This window comes from Ceratina calcarata, unplaced genomic scaffold, assembly GCF_001652005.2.
Source record: "Ceratina calcarata isolate Rehan_Ccalc_2016 unplaced genomic scaffold, ASM165200v1 scaffold78.2, whole genome shotgun sequence".
NCBI lineage: Eukaryota > Metazoa > Arthropoda > Insecta > Hymenoptera > Apidae > Ceratina > Ceratina calcarata.
Window position 1 is genome coordinate 704,235 of NW_017179105.1, and position 17,056 is coordinate 721,290.

General features: G+C 34.8%; 4 protein-coding genes across 10 annotated transcripts in view; 2 read left to right on the forward strand and 2 right to left on the reverse strand.

Annotated features, from left to right (window-relative positions):
• The window catches only part of mino (glycerol-3-phosphate acyltransferase mino), a 9,855-nt gene extending 5,846 nt beyond the window's left edge, over positions 1–4,009 (reverse strand). Inside the window, exons 1-2 of one of the 4 annotated variants that reach the window (XM_026818366.1) lie at positions 2,522–3,090; positions 1,792–1,980 (exon numbers count right to left, since the gene is read on the reverse strand). In XM_026818366.1, the coding sequence (XP_026674167.1) occupies positions 1,792–1,853 (62 nt within the window). In that variant the 5' untranslated portion in view covers positions 1,854–1,980; positions 2,522–3,090. Of the gene's footprint in view, positions 1–1,791; positions 3,091–3,879 lie in introns of those variants that run through there. The other 3 variants (XM_018034430.2, XM_018034432.2, XM_018034431.2) reach the window with 3 other exon arrangements.
• A 341-nt stretch (positions 4,010–4,350) lies between these two features.
• Positions 4,351–7,562, forward strand: Noc3 (Nucleolar complex protein 3). 2 transcript variants are annotated; one of them, XM_018034229.2, is made up of 10 exons: positions 4,351–4,527; positions 4,604–4,869; positions 4,938–5,205; positions 5,275–5,557; positions 5,639–5,973; positions 6,037–6,407; positions 6,480–6,644; positions 6,729–7,086; positions 7,164–7,261; positions 7,323–7,562. In XM_018034229.2, the coding sequence occupies exons 1-10, from the start codon at positions 4,522–4,524 to the stop codon at positions 7,528–7,530; spliced, it is 2,358 nt and encodes a 785-aa protein (XP_017889718.2). In that variant the 5' UTR covers positions 4,351–4,521; the 3' UTR covers positions 7,531–7,562. The 2 variants fall into 2 exon arrangements, with proteins under 2 accessions (XP_017889718.2, XP_026674168.1); XM_026818367.1 differs by lacking the exon at positions 4,351–4,527 and having other exon boundaries at positions 4,784–4,869; positions 4,943–5,205.
• Positions 7,563–7,650: 88 nt separating this feature from the next.
• On the reverse strand, positions 7,651–14,401 carry Rcd1 (Reduction in Cnn dots 1). The gene is made up of 8 exons (XM_018034228.2): positions 14,310–14,401; positions 13,869–14,231; positions 13,210–13,795; positions 12,850–13,131; positions 12,095–12,784; positions 11,676–12,036; positions 11,397–11,594; positions 7,651–8,807 (listed from the first exon to the last, which is right to left on the reverse strand). The coding sequence occupies exons 2-8, from the start codon at positions 14,120–14,122 to the stop codon at positions 7,738–7,740; spliced, it is 3,441 nt and encodes a 1,146-aa protein (XP_017889717.1). The 5' UTR covers positions 14,123–14,231; positions 14,310–14,401; the 3' UTR covers positions 7,651–7,737.
• Positions 14,339–16,665, forward strand: mms4 (Methyl methanesulfonate sensitivity 4). Of its 3 annotated transcripts, none has more exons than XM_018034232.2 (4): positions 14,339–14,607; positions 14,829–16,292; positions 16,354–16,407; positions 16,487–16,665. In XM_018034232.2, the coding sequence occupies exons 2-4, from the start codon at positions 15,054–15,056 to the stop codon at positions 16,595–16,597; spliced, it is 1,404 nt and encodes a 467-aa protein (XP_017889721.1). In that variant the 5' UTR covers positions 14,339–14,607; positions 14,829–15,053; the 3' UTR covers positions 16,598–16,665. The 3 variants fall into 3 exon arrangements, with proteins under 3 accessions (XP_017889721.1, XP_026674170.1, XP_017889722.1); XM_026818369.1 differs by lacking the exon at positions 14,339–14,607 and having other exon boundaries at positions 14,883–15,168; positions 15,352–16,292; XM_018034233.2 differs by lacking the exon at positions 14,339–14,607 and having other exon boundaries at positions 15,136–15,221; positions 15,299–16,292.
• Positions 16,666–17,056: the final 391 nt, after the last annotated feature.

The following is a 17,056-nucleotide window of genomic DNA, read 5'->3' on the forward strand; positions in this document are numbered from 1 at the left end:
AAGAAAGATCGTATGCAATTTTCCCGTATCTCCAGGGGTTTAGGAGTTATTGAGGAAAAACGAAATTTTTTTCCAAAAGTTCGCCGTTTCGACGGTGGAATGGTCGGATTTTGTCAACATCAATAAAATGCCAAATAATCATACGTAACTCGTTAAATATCGAAGTTAGAAGGAAAACAACTTTTATTTGAAGCATTTTTCGCAATCTTGAAAAAAAAAAAATTTTCGTCAGCGTCAATACTTAATTGGATATTTCCTTCTATACTTTTTAGGACGTAGCTATTTATTATTAGCATTATTCTTCCGACGTCTGATTTCTTTTTAATTATAGGAAATGCGTTTTTCTAAGGTACATACACTTTTGGGATTGACTCTATAGCCAATACATCCTTAACAGGTCGATACAGTCGAATAAATAGCGAATGCGGTTTTCTATTGAGAAATGTCTCTGATGTTCAACATTCTACGTTTTTGCAAATTAATTAAGATGAAGAATTACACAAAGGCGGTACAGATATGATAAGAAATGATTGATCAATTGATCAGTATAGACAAAGTGACCCCACGAAATCAAAGGTCTTGCACAGAAAGGATTAAAGAATTCAACTAAGGCACGAGATAAAATTGGGTCTTGAGCGAACCGGACTAATTATTATCAATGCGGAACTCATGGTGGGCATTATTGAATATTGCAGCAAGTTTATGAAACAATTAAATCGATGTCGTATGAGAAAAGAGATACTTGACCATACGATCTGAATTACATAGTTCCCGTGAAATATATCGTGCGTCGCTTACATAAATGAATATTAAATGTCACGTTCCATGTCGGAAATAAATGGCATTTATGTATATTAGCAAATTGATCTGTTTGCGGACACATAATTGTGCAGATAGAATATGAATACAGCCACAACAATAGGGGGAAATAATTAAGCGAGCGCCCTTCCTACAGACAGAATGTCTCGTTTTATTTCGCCTATCTTTTATGGTTATCTACTTTGAACGTTGTACCGTTTCAAGTGGAAACCAGAGACAATGATGCTATTTCTTTTTGTTTACAACTCTTTACCTCGGCTTAGTTAGAGCACGCGTCGACAACAATAGTCAAAGTCCAAGCTGATAAAAATTATATCAAAAGCTGCGAGAACATCCAATCAATTAGGTTTAATACCACAAACAGCTGTTTCTCTGTATACCGACATGACAATGAATAAATAATATATCATAAATCGCATTTTTCGTAATGTATATTACGATATGTAATAACGTAATACGTAATTACGCATTTTTGGAACGGAACGCTCAATTAAACGCGTTATCGCATTTCTCTATTAATGTTAAATTTTAGTTTAGAGCTTAGATATGGGCTATTACGCAGCATACAGTTTATTACACGAGAAAAAATTTCAATGATACACGCATGACGGTATCTTGGAAGATCGGGTTATCAAAGAACTTCTTATAACATTTCATTGCCATGAAAGCATCGAACGATTAGAATTTATCTTGCCCGCTCCGATCATGCAAATTCGAAATGTTCGTTAAAAATGTACATTATGTAATGTCCGTTATATATTGTATAATAATAACTATACTTTAACAAAATTTGTGTACAACTGGTATGACATGACTGTGTGTGACTGTAGCGCGTGTTATCCTTCGTGTAATTAGCATGATTATTGGCAGCACGTTTTTAATTCTAAACCTGCAACTTCGTTGGCAAAAAACCGGAACGGAACGTCCGTTTTCTGCAACATGCACGACAGGAAGGGAATGAATACACGTTACCTGAAGTTGAAGAAATAAAAGAGGACTCCGAAGAAGAGAAAAACCTCAATGAAACCGTCCATCTTCACGCGATGTTTTCCTCACCGGATGAAAAGTAAACTATCTGCTGAGTCTGTTATTTTGTTTATCTACGAAAGCGTGTTGGTCACTGCTCAACTGCTCGTTCTCATTTCGATCACCCTTTATTCACTTCGACAAACGTATGAACTTTGAATGAAACACGTGAATCTTGAAAAAACCCTACTGGTCGCTTCTTCGAAATCCATAGATCCGACCGGTCCGACGGTTACCCTTTCCGCACTACACCACGATCCGTCACGATCGAAAACGTTTACAAAACGCCTTCGGAAATGAAAATATCAGTACAAACGACTGCACTTCGACCACGGCAAACGCCAACTTTCTACTGCAATACGTTAAGTAACCACAGACGATATTCGCCGAGGACAGTTCACTGACTCGCTTCTTAGCTAACGATGCAATACGTTCCGATGCGTGTAAAACAATTGAACAGGTTTGCAATGCAATTCAAATTTCTAGATCCCTCGTGCAAGTAACTTCAAACGTTATAATCCACAAAAATTATAAAACTCGTTTAAAAGGCATTCGTGGTCGCGATTTAATTTGTAATTACTTTGCGAAATGTGACCTGCCTCGGTGTCTCTCTTTAAACGTCGTGATTCATTTCGAGAGAAGAAATTATTCGTTTAATACGTTTAGGAAGAAATACCTTGATTCCAATAATTTTCCAATTTCGTCGGCTTTTAGCCGCGAGAATTGAAAGTTCGCGGAAAGATGCACAGTCTCCTACCTAATGAGAGTAGAACTTGAAATATGTTTTATAAGAGCCTACGGTCATCGCACGAATGTGTTATCGATAAGTAGAAGAGAAAGAGTAATTTAAATCTCAATGAAGAACCGATACGAGCACCGCAAAGGTCGGCTCATAACTATATCTCAGCTACCAGCTACTGGAAACCACGTGGTGCACGCGGCAAAGAACATTTACAATCTACACACTACCAGCCTTCTATTGCAAACATACGGGACAATCATCTCGGCGGTATATTCTCTTTCTTTTTATTGGATACAGTCCATTAATCAATTTTAATTTACAAGTGATAAGATTACGGTTTGGAAATATGTTATGAAATGCGTCATTCCTCGCAAAAGTTCAGACACGCTGTGCATATGATGGTCAGAGTAACAGTGGCGTTACTCTGGATTAACCAACCGGATGTCGCAGAAATTTTGTTAACTGAATTAAAAAATAATTGCAACTGCGCGGATGATTCCGTCATTCGAGTTTCTTCTTACATGTATACTGCGTAAATAAACCGTATGTCATAGGAAGAGGCTGTAACTCGACGAACACTGATCTATGGATCGTAATAACGCACATCAAACACCAATATCCTATAATTACACGTTTGAAACATGCTTGACGTTAATGTAAAGCACAAATTAATTTGTTGTTGTTACTGCCGCTGTCCAGATTTACATATGCACATTATAAACAGTGAGTTTTTAAGATCTGATGTTCAAGTCAGTTTTATATGTGGATCGTAAATTAATCCTATTGAAGGCCATTAAACGTTCTACGCTGGATCTTATTGTACGTCAATTTATGAGAGTGTATTAAGATTCTCTAGGTGTGCGTTCGGGGAGATTCATTGGTATGGTAGGCCAAATACCTATGTTCTTGCGAAACAACGATTTCAAGAGTGCATAGCTTTCCTTTTCATACTACTTTCACGAACTGAAAATAAAGAACACAAAGAAGTAGAATGACCGCGACTTTTTTGATTTTCGCATTTCTTATGCTCTTCAATATTCTGTTTATTTTTATTTATCAAAGATATTTTCAGCTTTGAATTCAAAGAAAGATTATTGATAGAATAAATCAAGGTCGACAAATTGTTCATTATTAATTTTTCTACTTGTAAGACAGCATTAAAATCATAAAAGAATTTGATTTCATTCAGTAATACTTACATAGTTTACTTTGTTCAATCTTTGTACGAATCTGATCAACGAAGCATAACCTTAGTTTCTAAAATAGCTTAATTTTAAATAACGTCAACTTACTTTGTACCGAAGTTCGAAGAAAATTCTTACAGAAGCCTGGAGCAATAAATGAACAACAGGAAATGTTTTTCTAAATAATTTACATCCTGAGAAAACTTGAAAGCACCATGAGCACAACACAATATCCTCTATAGCACTTTTAAGTAATTCTTAGCATATTCAGCAAATTATTTACTAAAAAAATGATACTGCTGTGAATAAAGATTTAATATTTCAAACATGTACGGTTTTTATACTGATATTTAATTTAAATCAACACTTTTAATACTCGGATCACGCACCGATGTAATCATTCAATTAAACACACAACGTGGGATGTATAACATACATGCAACGCTAAACCGTTAGATCTACAAATAATGTATAAAAAATATTTGAAAGATTCATTCTATCATAACTTATTATTTACCATGCACGGATACTTATTTTATAATATTGATTTACTATGAAAGTATATGAATAAGATTATCACGTGGAGCTTGCATTGTATCGTAGCGGTAGCATACGAAAACACGTGGTAACACTACTTGTTACTGCTGCATTTGATTACAGTGCCGAAAGCTTCTTATTCAAGCTGGGTAAACAGTTGTTAAATGAGTTTTACGAGTATTTAAATAACAAATTAATTGAAACTACGGAAAAATGGCAGTAAGTATATATTTTAGTGTTAACGGCAATAGTAACCTTTGTGCGAAATTGCATTAATTGATTCTTGACCATGCAGAAGAAACTAAAGATCAGCGCAGTTAAAAGAAGTAATCAAAAAAGAAATAAACTTACAAAACAAGGAAAACTGAAAGCACGAAGACACAAACCAGCGAAGAAACAAATTCAGAAAGCAGTAGTTCCACATGCGGAGCCTGCAGAAGAGGAAGAAAGTGATCATGGAGAGGATCTTATGAATATGGTGGAAGATAATGATTTGGATTTTTTAAAAGAAGCTATTTCTAATAAATCCTATGATCTGTTGAAGCAGATACGTTTACCTAAGTATGTCATACATGATTCTTTAGTGACCACATTTTGATTAAGGATATTATATTTTACACATATTTTAGAACAGTTGATAAACAACAGAATAAGAGAAGAAAGGATGAGGATACACTGGAAGAAAGATATGAAAATAGTATGTCAAAAGTAGTTGGGGAAGAAGGGATAAAAAGAGTTCGCATGTTGCTTCCTACAAAAACTAAAAACGGAGTCATACAGAAAAGATTGATCGAAGATAATAATGTAAATGAATTTGATGAGCAAGACGATGAAGAACTATTTGATAAAGACCAGGATGATGATGCTAGTAGTGCAGATATGGAATCGAATTTAGATGTAGGATCTGATTAACTCATGGAATATCATGTTGTGTATAAAAATATTTTCAAATTATTAATTTTCTAGGATGATGAGGATAAGAAACCAGTGTCTATGGTAGAACTCTTAGCGTGTCGTAACGAAGTATTAAGATCCAAACGTTTGAAAATAGGATTATTGTCTAGTAGTCTTCTAGAGTCACCAGAGGCCAAGGTTGAGAATTTTAAAGTCTTGTTGGAATTAATGGAAGAAACTAATCCAGAGGTATATATTACTGTGAGAAAATTAGCAACTGTTTCTTTACTCGAAGTTTTTAAAGACTTGTTGCCTTCGTATCAAATCCATCAAATACAACAAGAAGGTGTAAGATGTACGTATCTAATGACAAGTGAAATATGAGAATAATATAATTGTTAGAAGTTGTAACTACACATGTTTATCTTCATTTCAGTTAAAAAGGAAACGTATGCGCTGCAAAATTATGAAGTTACGTTATTAAGATACTATAGACGTTATCTACAGAAATTGGAAAAGATGTGTAACATATTACGAAAAAGGAAGGGTGATACGCGGCACATAAGAGAGCAAGAACTTGAATTAGGGAAAGTTGCGGTAACATGCATGTGTGGTCTTCTGACGACTCATCCTTACTTTAATTATTCCGTCAACGTAGCAACCTTCCTTGTACCACTGTTGGATAACAAACACGAGTTCGTAAGGCAAGAGGTCCTCAAATGCATTTCTCAGATATTTAAGGAAGACAAACGCGCGGAATTATCACTTAAAGTAAGAAACTAACACTACTGTGTCATGTTACAAATCTTGAAAGTTTATTATGCTATATTTCAGATGGTACGCAAATTAAATCAATACATCAAATTGAAAGCTCATTCCGTCCATTCTGAAGTTCTGCAAGTGCTCTTATCGCTTCGAATAAAAGACGTAAATTTGGATAAAGAAAAGGAGGAGGAGACTAAACAGAAGAAACTTACATCACATAAACAGAGGATTCTCGCTTTAAGCAAACGAGAAAGGAAAAGAAATAAGAGGCTCGAAGAAGTAGAGAAAGAATTGCTTGAAACCAAAGCAGAAGAGAATAAGCAAACAAAACAAAAGTTGCTTACTGAGATAACAAGCATGGTGTTCACAATATACTTTAGAATTTTGAAAGAAGCTCCTAACAGTAAGATTCTATCGATCTGCTTGGAAGGACTTGCAAAGTATGACAGGATTATACTGAATTTAATTGTACAGTAAATTGTATGTTCTTTAACAACATTTGATAATTGCAGATTCGCGCACTGTATAAATTTAGATTTTTACCAAGATTTGGTAGCCGCTATAAATAAACTGATGGCAGAGGGTAATTTAAGCTTGAGAGATCAATTGCATTGTATTCATTGTGTATTTACAATATTGTCAGGACAAGGCTCGGCTTTAAACATTGATCCTTACAGGTCTGTATAAAAAGGAAACTCATAGTAGATGAAAAAGAACTAACGTTAAAATTACGTTCATAATAGCATATAATTTTTATGCAGGTTTTACGCACATTTGTATAAAATTCTATTGAACATCCACTGTGGCAAAACTCATTCAGAGACAGAGATTCTTATAAAGGTATTAGTCCAAGCTCTGATCCTTAGAAGAAAGAGAATCACACAAAGTCGTTTAATAGCATTTATCAAAAGGATAGCTATTCTCAGTTTGCAATTACAACATAATTCTGCGCTCGGTGTTCTTGGTATTATAAAACAAACTATGCAACTTGGAAAAACAGCAGACATCTTACTGGATACTGATTGTACCAGCGGAGATGGCCTTTATCAAGCAGAATTAGAAGAACCTGAATGTTGCAATGCACATTGTTCTGCATTGTGGGAGCTTACGGCTTTACAGGTATGTATTTACATATATAATAAATGCACATGAGTTAAATAAGTATCATAAATACTGTTTTCATGTTTTACTACTAGCGGCATTATCACGTTATTGTACAAAAAATGGCGAAGAACATAGCATGGGCTGTGCCGCCGACTGGTGAAGGCAGTTTATCTCCACAAATTTCAAAACTGTAAGTTCATAACTATTTTTTAAATTTATAACAGTATAATTAATTAATTAATTTATTTCAGCTCACCCGAAGAACTGTGTATCGAATTTGATCCTACTGGTGTTGTATTTAAACCAACAGTGCCAGTTCCGAAAAAGACAAATACCAAAAGAACGGTAACAAATCATCATTTTCAAAATAGTGAATTTAAAGAGTATATTAATAGCATAAATAATACTAAATTAACTGCGGATGAATACATGGATTTTCATAAAGCTTGTAAAAGTTAATACTGTATGTAACATGAATTACGTGAAACAAAGTCTACTTTCTACGCCTGTGTATATTCCATCACTCAATAATAGTGTGTCCAAAGTGAGAGAGATACGAGAAATTAAATATTGCAGCAATTACTGTGATGTACAATAGATTTTCACGTAACTAGAGTACAGACTCGCTCTCATATGTACATACAATTAGAGTTAAATATCTTATATTTACAAATTTGTTACATTATTCACTTTAGTACATTCCGACTTATTCTCATCATTTAATGTTGTTTCAATCAAACCATCTTTTATATTGTCACTTGTCTGTGACGGTAATTCAATTCTTTTCCGTTCTATGATGTTCATTTTGATAGCGTCCTCTATTTCTAACGTTTCGCCTATTGTATTATCTTCAATCTTTGATTTTGTCGTGACCTGTGCGTACCGATGCTCGCTCGCATCAACATTTAACAATTTAGCGTTCATTTTATCAAGCGGCTTCGTTAAAATGACTTGCTCGCTCTTGTCATTTTGATACGTCTGAGAATTTCTTTTTGCAAGAATTATTTTTGTATATTTAACAGTAGGCTGACTCGAACGGGTTTGTATCGGGATCGTTTTAGTTTTCGACAACACAGGGTTCTGGTGTTTCGTCTGTAATATTATATGATTCAAATTCTGTGTATTTGCATTAGGACATATGATGGCTTGAGAAGGTGTGACGAATTTGTTAGCCGATTGTTTGTCCTGTTTGTTGCTTATTAGAACAACTTTCGTGTTGCTGGTTAATTTGGTCGGGTTTTTCTCGTGAACGTCTACGGGCACGGTCTGAGACACCGATGGACTCTTCTCGATAGAATTTAAATTGTCATCGTCCTTTGCAAATATTATTGGTATATCTAATATGTTACCTAAATCGTCGTCGATCTCGTTTACGAGCGAATGTTTCTGCACGATCTGTGGCTTGTGGATTCTTTGTAAATTGGACGCGTTCACCGTGATCTTTGGCATCGTTTTCGTGGATTGAGCAACTTTTAGTTTATTAGACAGCGGTACAATTGTTCCTGAACCGTGACTGCTTATTGGCACTATCATCGGTGAACAAGCAGGTTTAGCGTTAAGGGAATTCTCGACCATGATTATATTTCCGCATGACGCATTATGAGAATTATTATTATCGTTCTTATTACTGGTCGTTACTTGTCGAGGTAATTGTGATTTCTTGAATGTATCCAAGGAATGAGTAGAAGTGAGCATCGCGTGCGAAGAGCTACTGGTTGTTGCCATGTCGTCCATCACTATAAAACACACACGTATTTTTCAACATCTTTTAAAACGTAAACTAGCTTATGAACAAAAAATTCACTGCGCTCTTATGAACACTATTCAGGGATGAAGATTCATCCCATCGTATCTTCAAAGATGAAACATGCAAGAATCTAATAAACGTCAAACTTAATGTGTCCTAAATTTCTAATTTACGTACAGAACTTTTGTTTCGACAATATAATTTATGTTAATTTAATAGATGGAATACTAATTTTCGATAATGTGAAGTACATGGTAGGAAGTATTTTTATAACGTTAAACGGGATCAGGGCAAGGAGACAAATAAATTCAATTTACATGGAGAAATGTTTATTTAATGCAAAATAAAAGAAATTTAATATTTACAGCATATTACCTCCGATGCTTTAGAAATATAAACTTATATTAATTGTAAAAGTAACATAAATACATGCTAAATTTAGAGATTTGATGTTACAACACGTGCTAAAGAATATTTTAATGCGTATGTACGAAAACAAAAATTATGACTAGAAAAGAAAAGATCTATCAATTTTACTGGATTTATTCTAAGAAAGAAATACGAGCGATCAAGATCCACGTTTATTAAAAAAATAATTTCAGTAATGGTGTTCATGCACGATACGTTTTATCTTTATATGTACGTACGTATATGATTCGTATGATAAATAAAAAATGTACATATTGGATATTAATAGAAACGTAAAACCGATATCATCTCAATGAATAAAAACAGGAGTTACTTGTATTAATAAAACAAATTGTTGCCAAATACGAATTCTAGAACTAATACATAGACATTAAAGAAACTTACATAATAGAAATTTGTATGATATAAACTTTTGATAAACGTGTTGATAGATGACATGAATGCTTCCTTCCAGTGCTCTTGTTCTTTTAATCACTATATGCTAAATACTTGAGAACTTCTTTAACTATTCAAACTTCTTAATATTTATCCATGTAATATTTTAATTAATGTCTTTTGGGTGCTTTTCAATGTGAGGTGAATTCTCGTTCCCTTTTTTTACGTGTTACGAATATATAAAATATATTTCAAATATATACACTTACAGTAACGTAGTTTTCATTTTCATATATACAAGAACATTTTTTTCTCAGAAAAAGGTATTCTCTCTTTTAAACAAAAGAGATTCAAAAACATTACTATTCGGAACAATAAATGTATTGGGTCGGCAACTAAGTCATTGCCGCTTTTGTCGATAGATTCACTCTACACTTTCTTTTGTGTTGTTAACGTGGTCAGAGTATTTTTTTCTTACTGTGTAGACTTCTACTTTTAATTAGTAAAAAATTATATCGATTAGTTCTTTAGTTTTGTTTTTATTCCAATTTAAAAATGGAAAAACAGGATGTGCACTTCCGACACATTTTATTGTATTACTTTCGAAAAAGCAAGAACGCATCACAAGCACAAAAGAACTTATGTGCCGTATATGGAGATGAAGCCTTAAAAGAAAGGCAGTGTCGAAATTGGTTTGAAAGATTTCGTTCTGGTGATTTTTCACTGGAAAATGCACAACGATCTAGCCGCTCAGTCGAGGTGGATGAAATCCATATCAAGGCCATTATCGATTCAGATCGTCACAGCACAACACGAGACATTGCAGAGATGTATCGCATACATGCATTGAAAAAAAATTAAAAACCCTTGGTTATGTCAAGAAACTTGATTTATGGATCCCTCACCAGCTAAAGGAAATTCATTTGACGCAACGGATAAGCATCTGTGATTCGCTTCAGAAACACAATGAAAATGATCCATTTCTGAAAAACCTAGTTACTGGCGACGAAAAGTGAATAGTTTATAACAATGTTACTCGCAAGAGATCGTGGGTGAAGCAAGATCAACCAGCCCAAACAACATCAAAAGCAGAGATTCACCAAAAAAAGATTATGCTGTCAGTCTGGTGGGACTACAAAGGAATTTTGTATTTTGAACTCATGTCACAGAACCAAACGATCAATTCAAATGTGTATGTTGAACAACTCGACAAACTGAACGATGCAATTAAAGAAAAGCGGTCGGTATTGTCAAATCAGAAGGGTGTTGTCTTCCTGATACTGTCATGATAACGCTAGGCCCCACACATCTTTGGTCATTCGGCAAAAGTTATTGGAACTGGGTTGGGATGTTTTGTCACACCCACCATATAGCCCTGATCTTCCGCCTTCGGATTACCATTTATTTCGTTCCATGCAAAACTCTTTAAATGGTAAAATTTTTAATAACGCGGATGATGTCAGATCACACCTAATTCAGTTTTTTAATAGCAAAGAGCAGACATTTTACGAACGGGGAATTTTTACACTGCCAAAACGATGGAAAAAGGTCATCCACAAGAACGGGCAATATCTAATTGAATAAAGTTATATTTTTTAACAAAAATTCTGAATTTTCCTTCTTATTTGAAATCGCCAATGACTTAGTTGCCAACCCAATAATTTGCATCAATTTGATAATTCTTTTCTTTTGATCGTTCAATATGATCAATTGTAAATTAACTATTATGATGTAGGTAAATTATTTAGTAACTGATTGGATAATAATATTCTACCTTTTGTTATCGGCGATGTAGTGGACGGAACACTAGTTGTCACGGAAGTGCTTGTGCATGGTGTTAGTAAAATGCTGGGAGGTACTGATACACGTGCAGATGACGAACTACTAGCGACTGCGAGCGAATTTTTTCCATTTTGTAAGATATTTGACAATGTTCCATTCGACGTGCCGACCGTAGACTTGCTATGGATCGCTGTAAAAACATGTCAGTAGAACATGAGTGTAGTGAATACATGTACATACAAACAGCTAGGAGAAGTATTTATTAATTTACCTGCTGCATTCGAAGTGTTAACTCTGATCTGGCTTCCCGACGTCGTCAGTACGTTAACTAGCTTCGTATCACCGCTTTTATCCGGAATATTGAGATGTCTATAATTGTGCGATATCACTTTAGGAAAACCTTTACCCGATGATACAATGGTTTTCATTTTCGATACGTTCTGCAATTGTACGTTTGATACAATTTTAGGCACTTTATTCGATGCGACTGATTGTTTAGGAATAGTTTTAATCGCCGCAGATACAACTTGGCCTGATGACGTTGGAGCTAGACGTATCGGACCGATCGGCGCTAGGCTTGCTAAGGAGCCAATGTTCAATGTTATGCCGCCGTTATCTGAATTTGAATTCGACTGAAAAAGAATGCCACGTTATCGAAGGGAAGAATGAGAATAAGAATCATTGACTTACCTGTGCAGAAAGTCTCGATGTTATTAGATGTTCTACAAAAGGAGCCTTCTGGTTGTTGATAACTCGAGGTTTCCGCTTTACAGTTTGAGTATGATTCGCATGTGTTCCACTAACTGCAATTATGTTCGACTGTGTACTGAATGTACCTACTCGAGAGATCGCGGTCGACTGTGTATTTTGACCAACGGACACCACTGTAGAAATCGGTGTGTTTGGTCGGGATTTCTTTACGGTGGGTGAGGTCGGTTCACTTTCGACAGAACTACTCGTAGAGTTCCTTCGTTTTCGTTCTTTTCTATTGTTTTTATTCTCGTAGTTCGACAACGACGTCGATCTTAATGGCAATGGGTGTGGTTGTAAAAGTATAGTCCCGACGAAATCTCCTATCTCGTCCAAGATACACTTGTCCACCATATTTTGCGTAATACCTTTCGATATCTTTTTCACTGTAGATATCCTTAAATTGTCGTCGGCCGTTCCGACCACGACTAAACTCGTTTCAACCATCATCTTTTCCCTGACTTCTTCCAAATCTTCGTGTCTTATAAGTGTGGCACACTGCCCTATGACAAACATGACTGGACATCGAATATCCAATAATGTATCATCGGGTGTACCTCGTTTCCCCTCAGCTGTATTGAAAGGAAATCCAAGGCAAATAACTGCAGTTACGTGTTCAATTTGTGCAACCTACAAACATTAACAGTTAATACTGAATATTTCTATATAAAATTTATTTCTGTAAGTGACTTTACCTGACAAGCAAGAGCAGCACCCGTATTAAAACCAACAAGAATTATAGGTCTACCAGGACAGTCACTCCTAATGTCTTGTATTTTAGTTCTGGTGGCTTGAACTAGCTGATCGATACAAACCATCATAGTCATTCTATTGGCTGCTAAGCCTAAATGTGTATTAACAGTAACGACCATTCCTAACGCTCCTAATTGTGAAATCCACTTATGTTGCCGAGCTGACATGCTAAATCCGACTCCGGATGGGACTATTATTAAAATCGGATTACCTGGTAACTTTTTCTGTAATATAAATAACAATTATAATACACGTAAACATACAATTATATGATATAACTCTTCGTGGTAAAATATAATTACTAGTCTATTGCTATTTAAACTTGGAGCAACTGGATCCCATGTACGTTTAAGAAGTGATCCAAGGGTTTCCCATGTTATAGAACCAGTCTTGGCATTAATATTTGGTTGCACAGCAATCATCTTATCGATGAGCTGAGGGATTTTCAGCCTTAAATTTTGTAATATATCAAGATAGATTCCGAGATATTCTTGAGGGAGATGATCGAACAATAAATGGTGCAACCATTGAGCGACTCTCCAATCCCAGCCAGCCGAAGCCAATGTTTCTCTAAATCTTCTTGCAGCTGTATCAACTGACGTCCTCCGATAAATTGGTTCTATCGGATTGTTCACCTTAGATAATCTTGTAAGTCTCTCTGAATTCAATATTTTTAATACTTTGGTGAATATACGATTCTGAACAGGCGTCCACAAAATTTTATCAAGTTTCTCTTCCCAATCATCATTCTCATCTGGTCTAGCAAAGTTTGACAATTGTTGTAATTCATCCATCTGGTGTTTGACTCTTGTAAAATCAATTGGTGGCACCATTGGTGCGTTGATATCTTCTTCGATATCAATGTCTTCATCCGGAGTACCTTTATCCCTGATACATGAGAAAAATATAATATAACTGCCTATTACTGATTTCATTTATAACATTACTTTTTAATACTTACGATGATAAATCTTTCTTGGGGAAAAACAATTTTTTTATTGGCTTTGCATAGACATTTTCTGGCCTCCAATTCCATGGACGAGCGTAACAATGATCTTTTGCAAGCACATCAATTTCAGTTTCATAGCACCCAGCTAATTGATGCAAGTACTTAGTTAATCTACTCGGATTGTCATCAAAAGTATCACTGATGGGACTTGGTATACGAGAACTATTTAACGACGTTGAAGGCATTGTTGATGTGGAAATTAACATTATACGACGAAGCTCAATTAATAAATAAGCTGGATCCTTTCAACACACACTGTAATCGTTTATAATGTTTCTCACATGTCTATCATCCCTTAGCTTACATACGTGTACACTAAAATTCACAGGATTATTATATAATAGTCAATTGTTTAAATTACGTTAAATCAATACCTTCTATCGTGAAACTAACCTTTAGTGTGTTCGATGGAAGGAGTCATGTAGTGTTAACACATTAATTATATTTCGTAACGTTACGATCCGATGATTAGATTTTCAACAATGAAAAACAATATATTGCGATCTAACATAGAAAAAAAACAAAATTATATGCATGATATGAAAACCATTATGGACATGTATGTACAGCTATATCATATTGAATATCTAAAATAAGAAATTTATGTCGCAGAAGATTCTTGTTATGAATCGATTTCAATGGTAAGAGGCAAGAAGTAAAAGATGCAATTAAGAGAATGATATACAAGAGGGTAGGTACATGTGTAGTTGTAATTTACATAATATTCAGAACAGTAAATTTTCACCGACGCCTACGATTAACCAGACGATCGACAGTTACGAGGATAGATAAAATTTTACGTCTTTCCAAGTTTTTCTCCGACTATGAAAATAATTAAGATAATCCTAAATAAATCAGTATTTATTTCTTATATGAAGAATGTTCTAAAAAACATGAGCATTCGATTTTCAGAAAGCACACATATATTGTGATAAAGCTTACTTTACATGTGGAGATCATGAATTATTTATAGGACAGGGCGGGCACTTCATGGGATTTTTGAGATGTGCACACTATAGGTTTCTAGAGTAGACTATAGTGACGTACTTATTTTTCAAAACATTTCAAAATAAGATTTGTAAATGATCGTGACACGAGCAATTGAATTAATTGTGTTTCACTGGACGATTAATTAAAATGTCGGAAGTCGTCGTGTTAAGTGATTCGAACGAGTCCGTTTCGTCTATCGAGCTCACACAAAAACGAAGGAATGATAATGAAAATAAGAAATCTTTCGATGATTCTGACTCAAGTGAGTTTGAGCTTCCCGAAGTACAATTTGATTATGACTTTGATAAAGATAACGTAGGTGAATCACACAATGTCATCAGTAATATAAACAATTCTCCTGTTTTTAATACTTGCGCATTGTCATCTCGAAGCAATGACAAGGAATCGAGAAAACAAACTTTACCCAATACCACATCTGATTCAGATGAAGAAAACATAAATGTACAGAAGAGAAAAAAACCTGTGGGTAAAAGAAATAAGAATCAACTAAATGAAGAGAAATTGAAGAAACGAGATCAATTAACAAGAGACAGGGCACTGAAAACCATCGCTGCTAAGAGATTGAAAAATCTGAGACCTGGTGAATGTATGAAGTTCGTGGAAGTGGTCCTTGACGAAGGTATTGAGAATTCTGCTGCCTTTGCAGTAATTATAAATACATTGATGGAAGCTAATGTACAATATAGTATTAACACAGAATTAATTTCAAATAGCATTACATGGAAAAGAAATGTTGAACATAGTTATGTCAATGAGGATAATCAGATATGTACAGTATCAGATATTGAGAGAGTTAATCAAATACTCTTAATATGGAATTGGGATAAAGCTGTGACAGAAGTAGAGGCTGGCAGCTTTTCTGCATCTATTTCTAGCATCAAATCTTTATTACCAAATTCCAATATAATTCTTGTAATTTTTGAGATCGAAGATTATTTTGCATACCACAAGAAAGGGGCAGGTAAAGGTAAAGCTAAGACTCAAGCGGGGAAGACTGGTGATCAAGATTTCAAAAACTTCCCAGAGATATCAAGAAGGCGTCTTGAATCATGTCTCAATGAAGTACAAATTATTGCTGGCTGTAGTAGCAGGCTGATTAACAGTCGTCATGATTTGGCTCTAATGGTATATCAATGTACAAAAGCTATAGCGGAGACACCTTACAAATTAGAGAAAAATAAAGGCTTGTCAAACAAATTTGATTGGTATGTAATGGGAGACAATAAGAACACTGTGAAAGTAGATAAAGATGGAAACGGATTGAAAAGATTATGGCAACAGCAGCTTCGCCAGTTTAATCTAAGCAGTCTGGAAATTGCAGAAGCAATTTGTTCTGTATATCCAAGTCCTGCAAATTTAGTAGAAGTAAATATTAATACGACGATTATAATCTAATTTCTATCTCTTAATTCGTTCCTTGTTTCAGGCTTATATGAATTGTACCGATGATGAAGGAATCAATTTATTGAAAGACATTCCGGTAAATAAATAACTTGTATAATAATGTATTAAATATGTTTGAACATTGTTGGATACTCTTTTTCTTTGATAATTTATAGATTAGAAGAGCAGCTGGGCCTCTCACGACCGCACGTAGAGTCGGTCCAGAATTAAGTAAGAAGATTTATTTAATGTTTACATCCAGGGATGGCGAGAGTGTGCTAAATTGAAAAAGTTTTTAAGGATGTATTGGCTATACAGTCAATCCCAAAAGTTTATGCACTTTAGAAACGCATTTTTTAAAAAGAAATCAGACGTCGGAGGTACATTGCTAATAATAAACAACAAAACAAAATTTTCGATTTTTCCGAGATTTTTCCAAGGGGTACCCCTTCAATTTCTTCCAAATTTTCGTTTTTGGCCAATAACTCCCAAACCGTTGGATATACGGAAAAATTGCACATGACCTTTCTTGTAGAGGACGACGAGATCTACAATTTCCATGTAAAAATTTCTTGCTAGCGTCAATAGTTAACGAGTAATTTGCAAAAAACTGTTTTTTCGTTTTTCGTCCATAACTCTTTAAATATTAATGCTAGCGAAAAATTTTTACATGCAAATTGTAGATCTCGTCGTCCTCTACAAAAAAGGTCTTATACAATTTTCCCGTAGATTCAACGGTTTAGGAG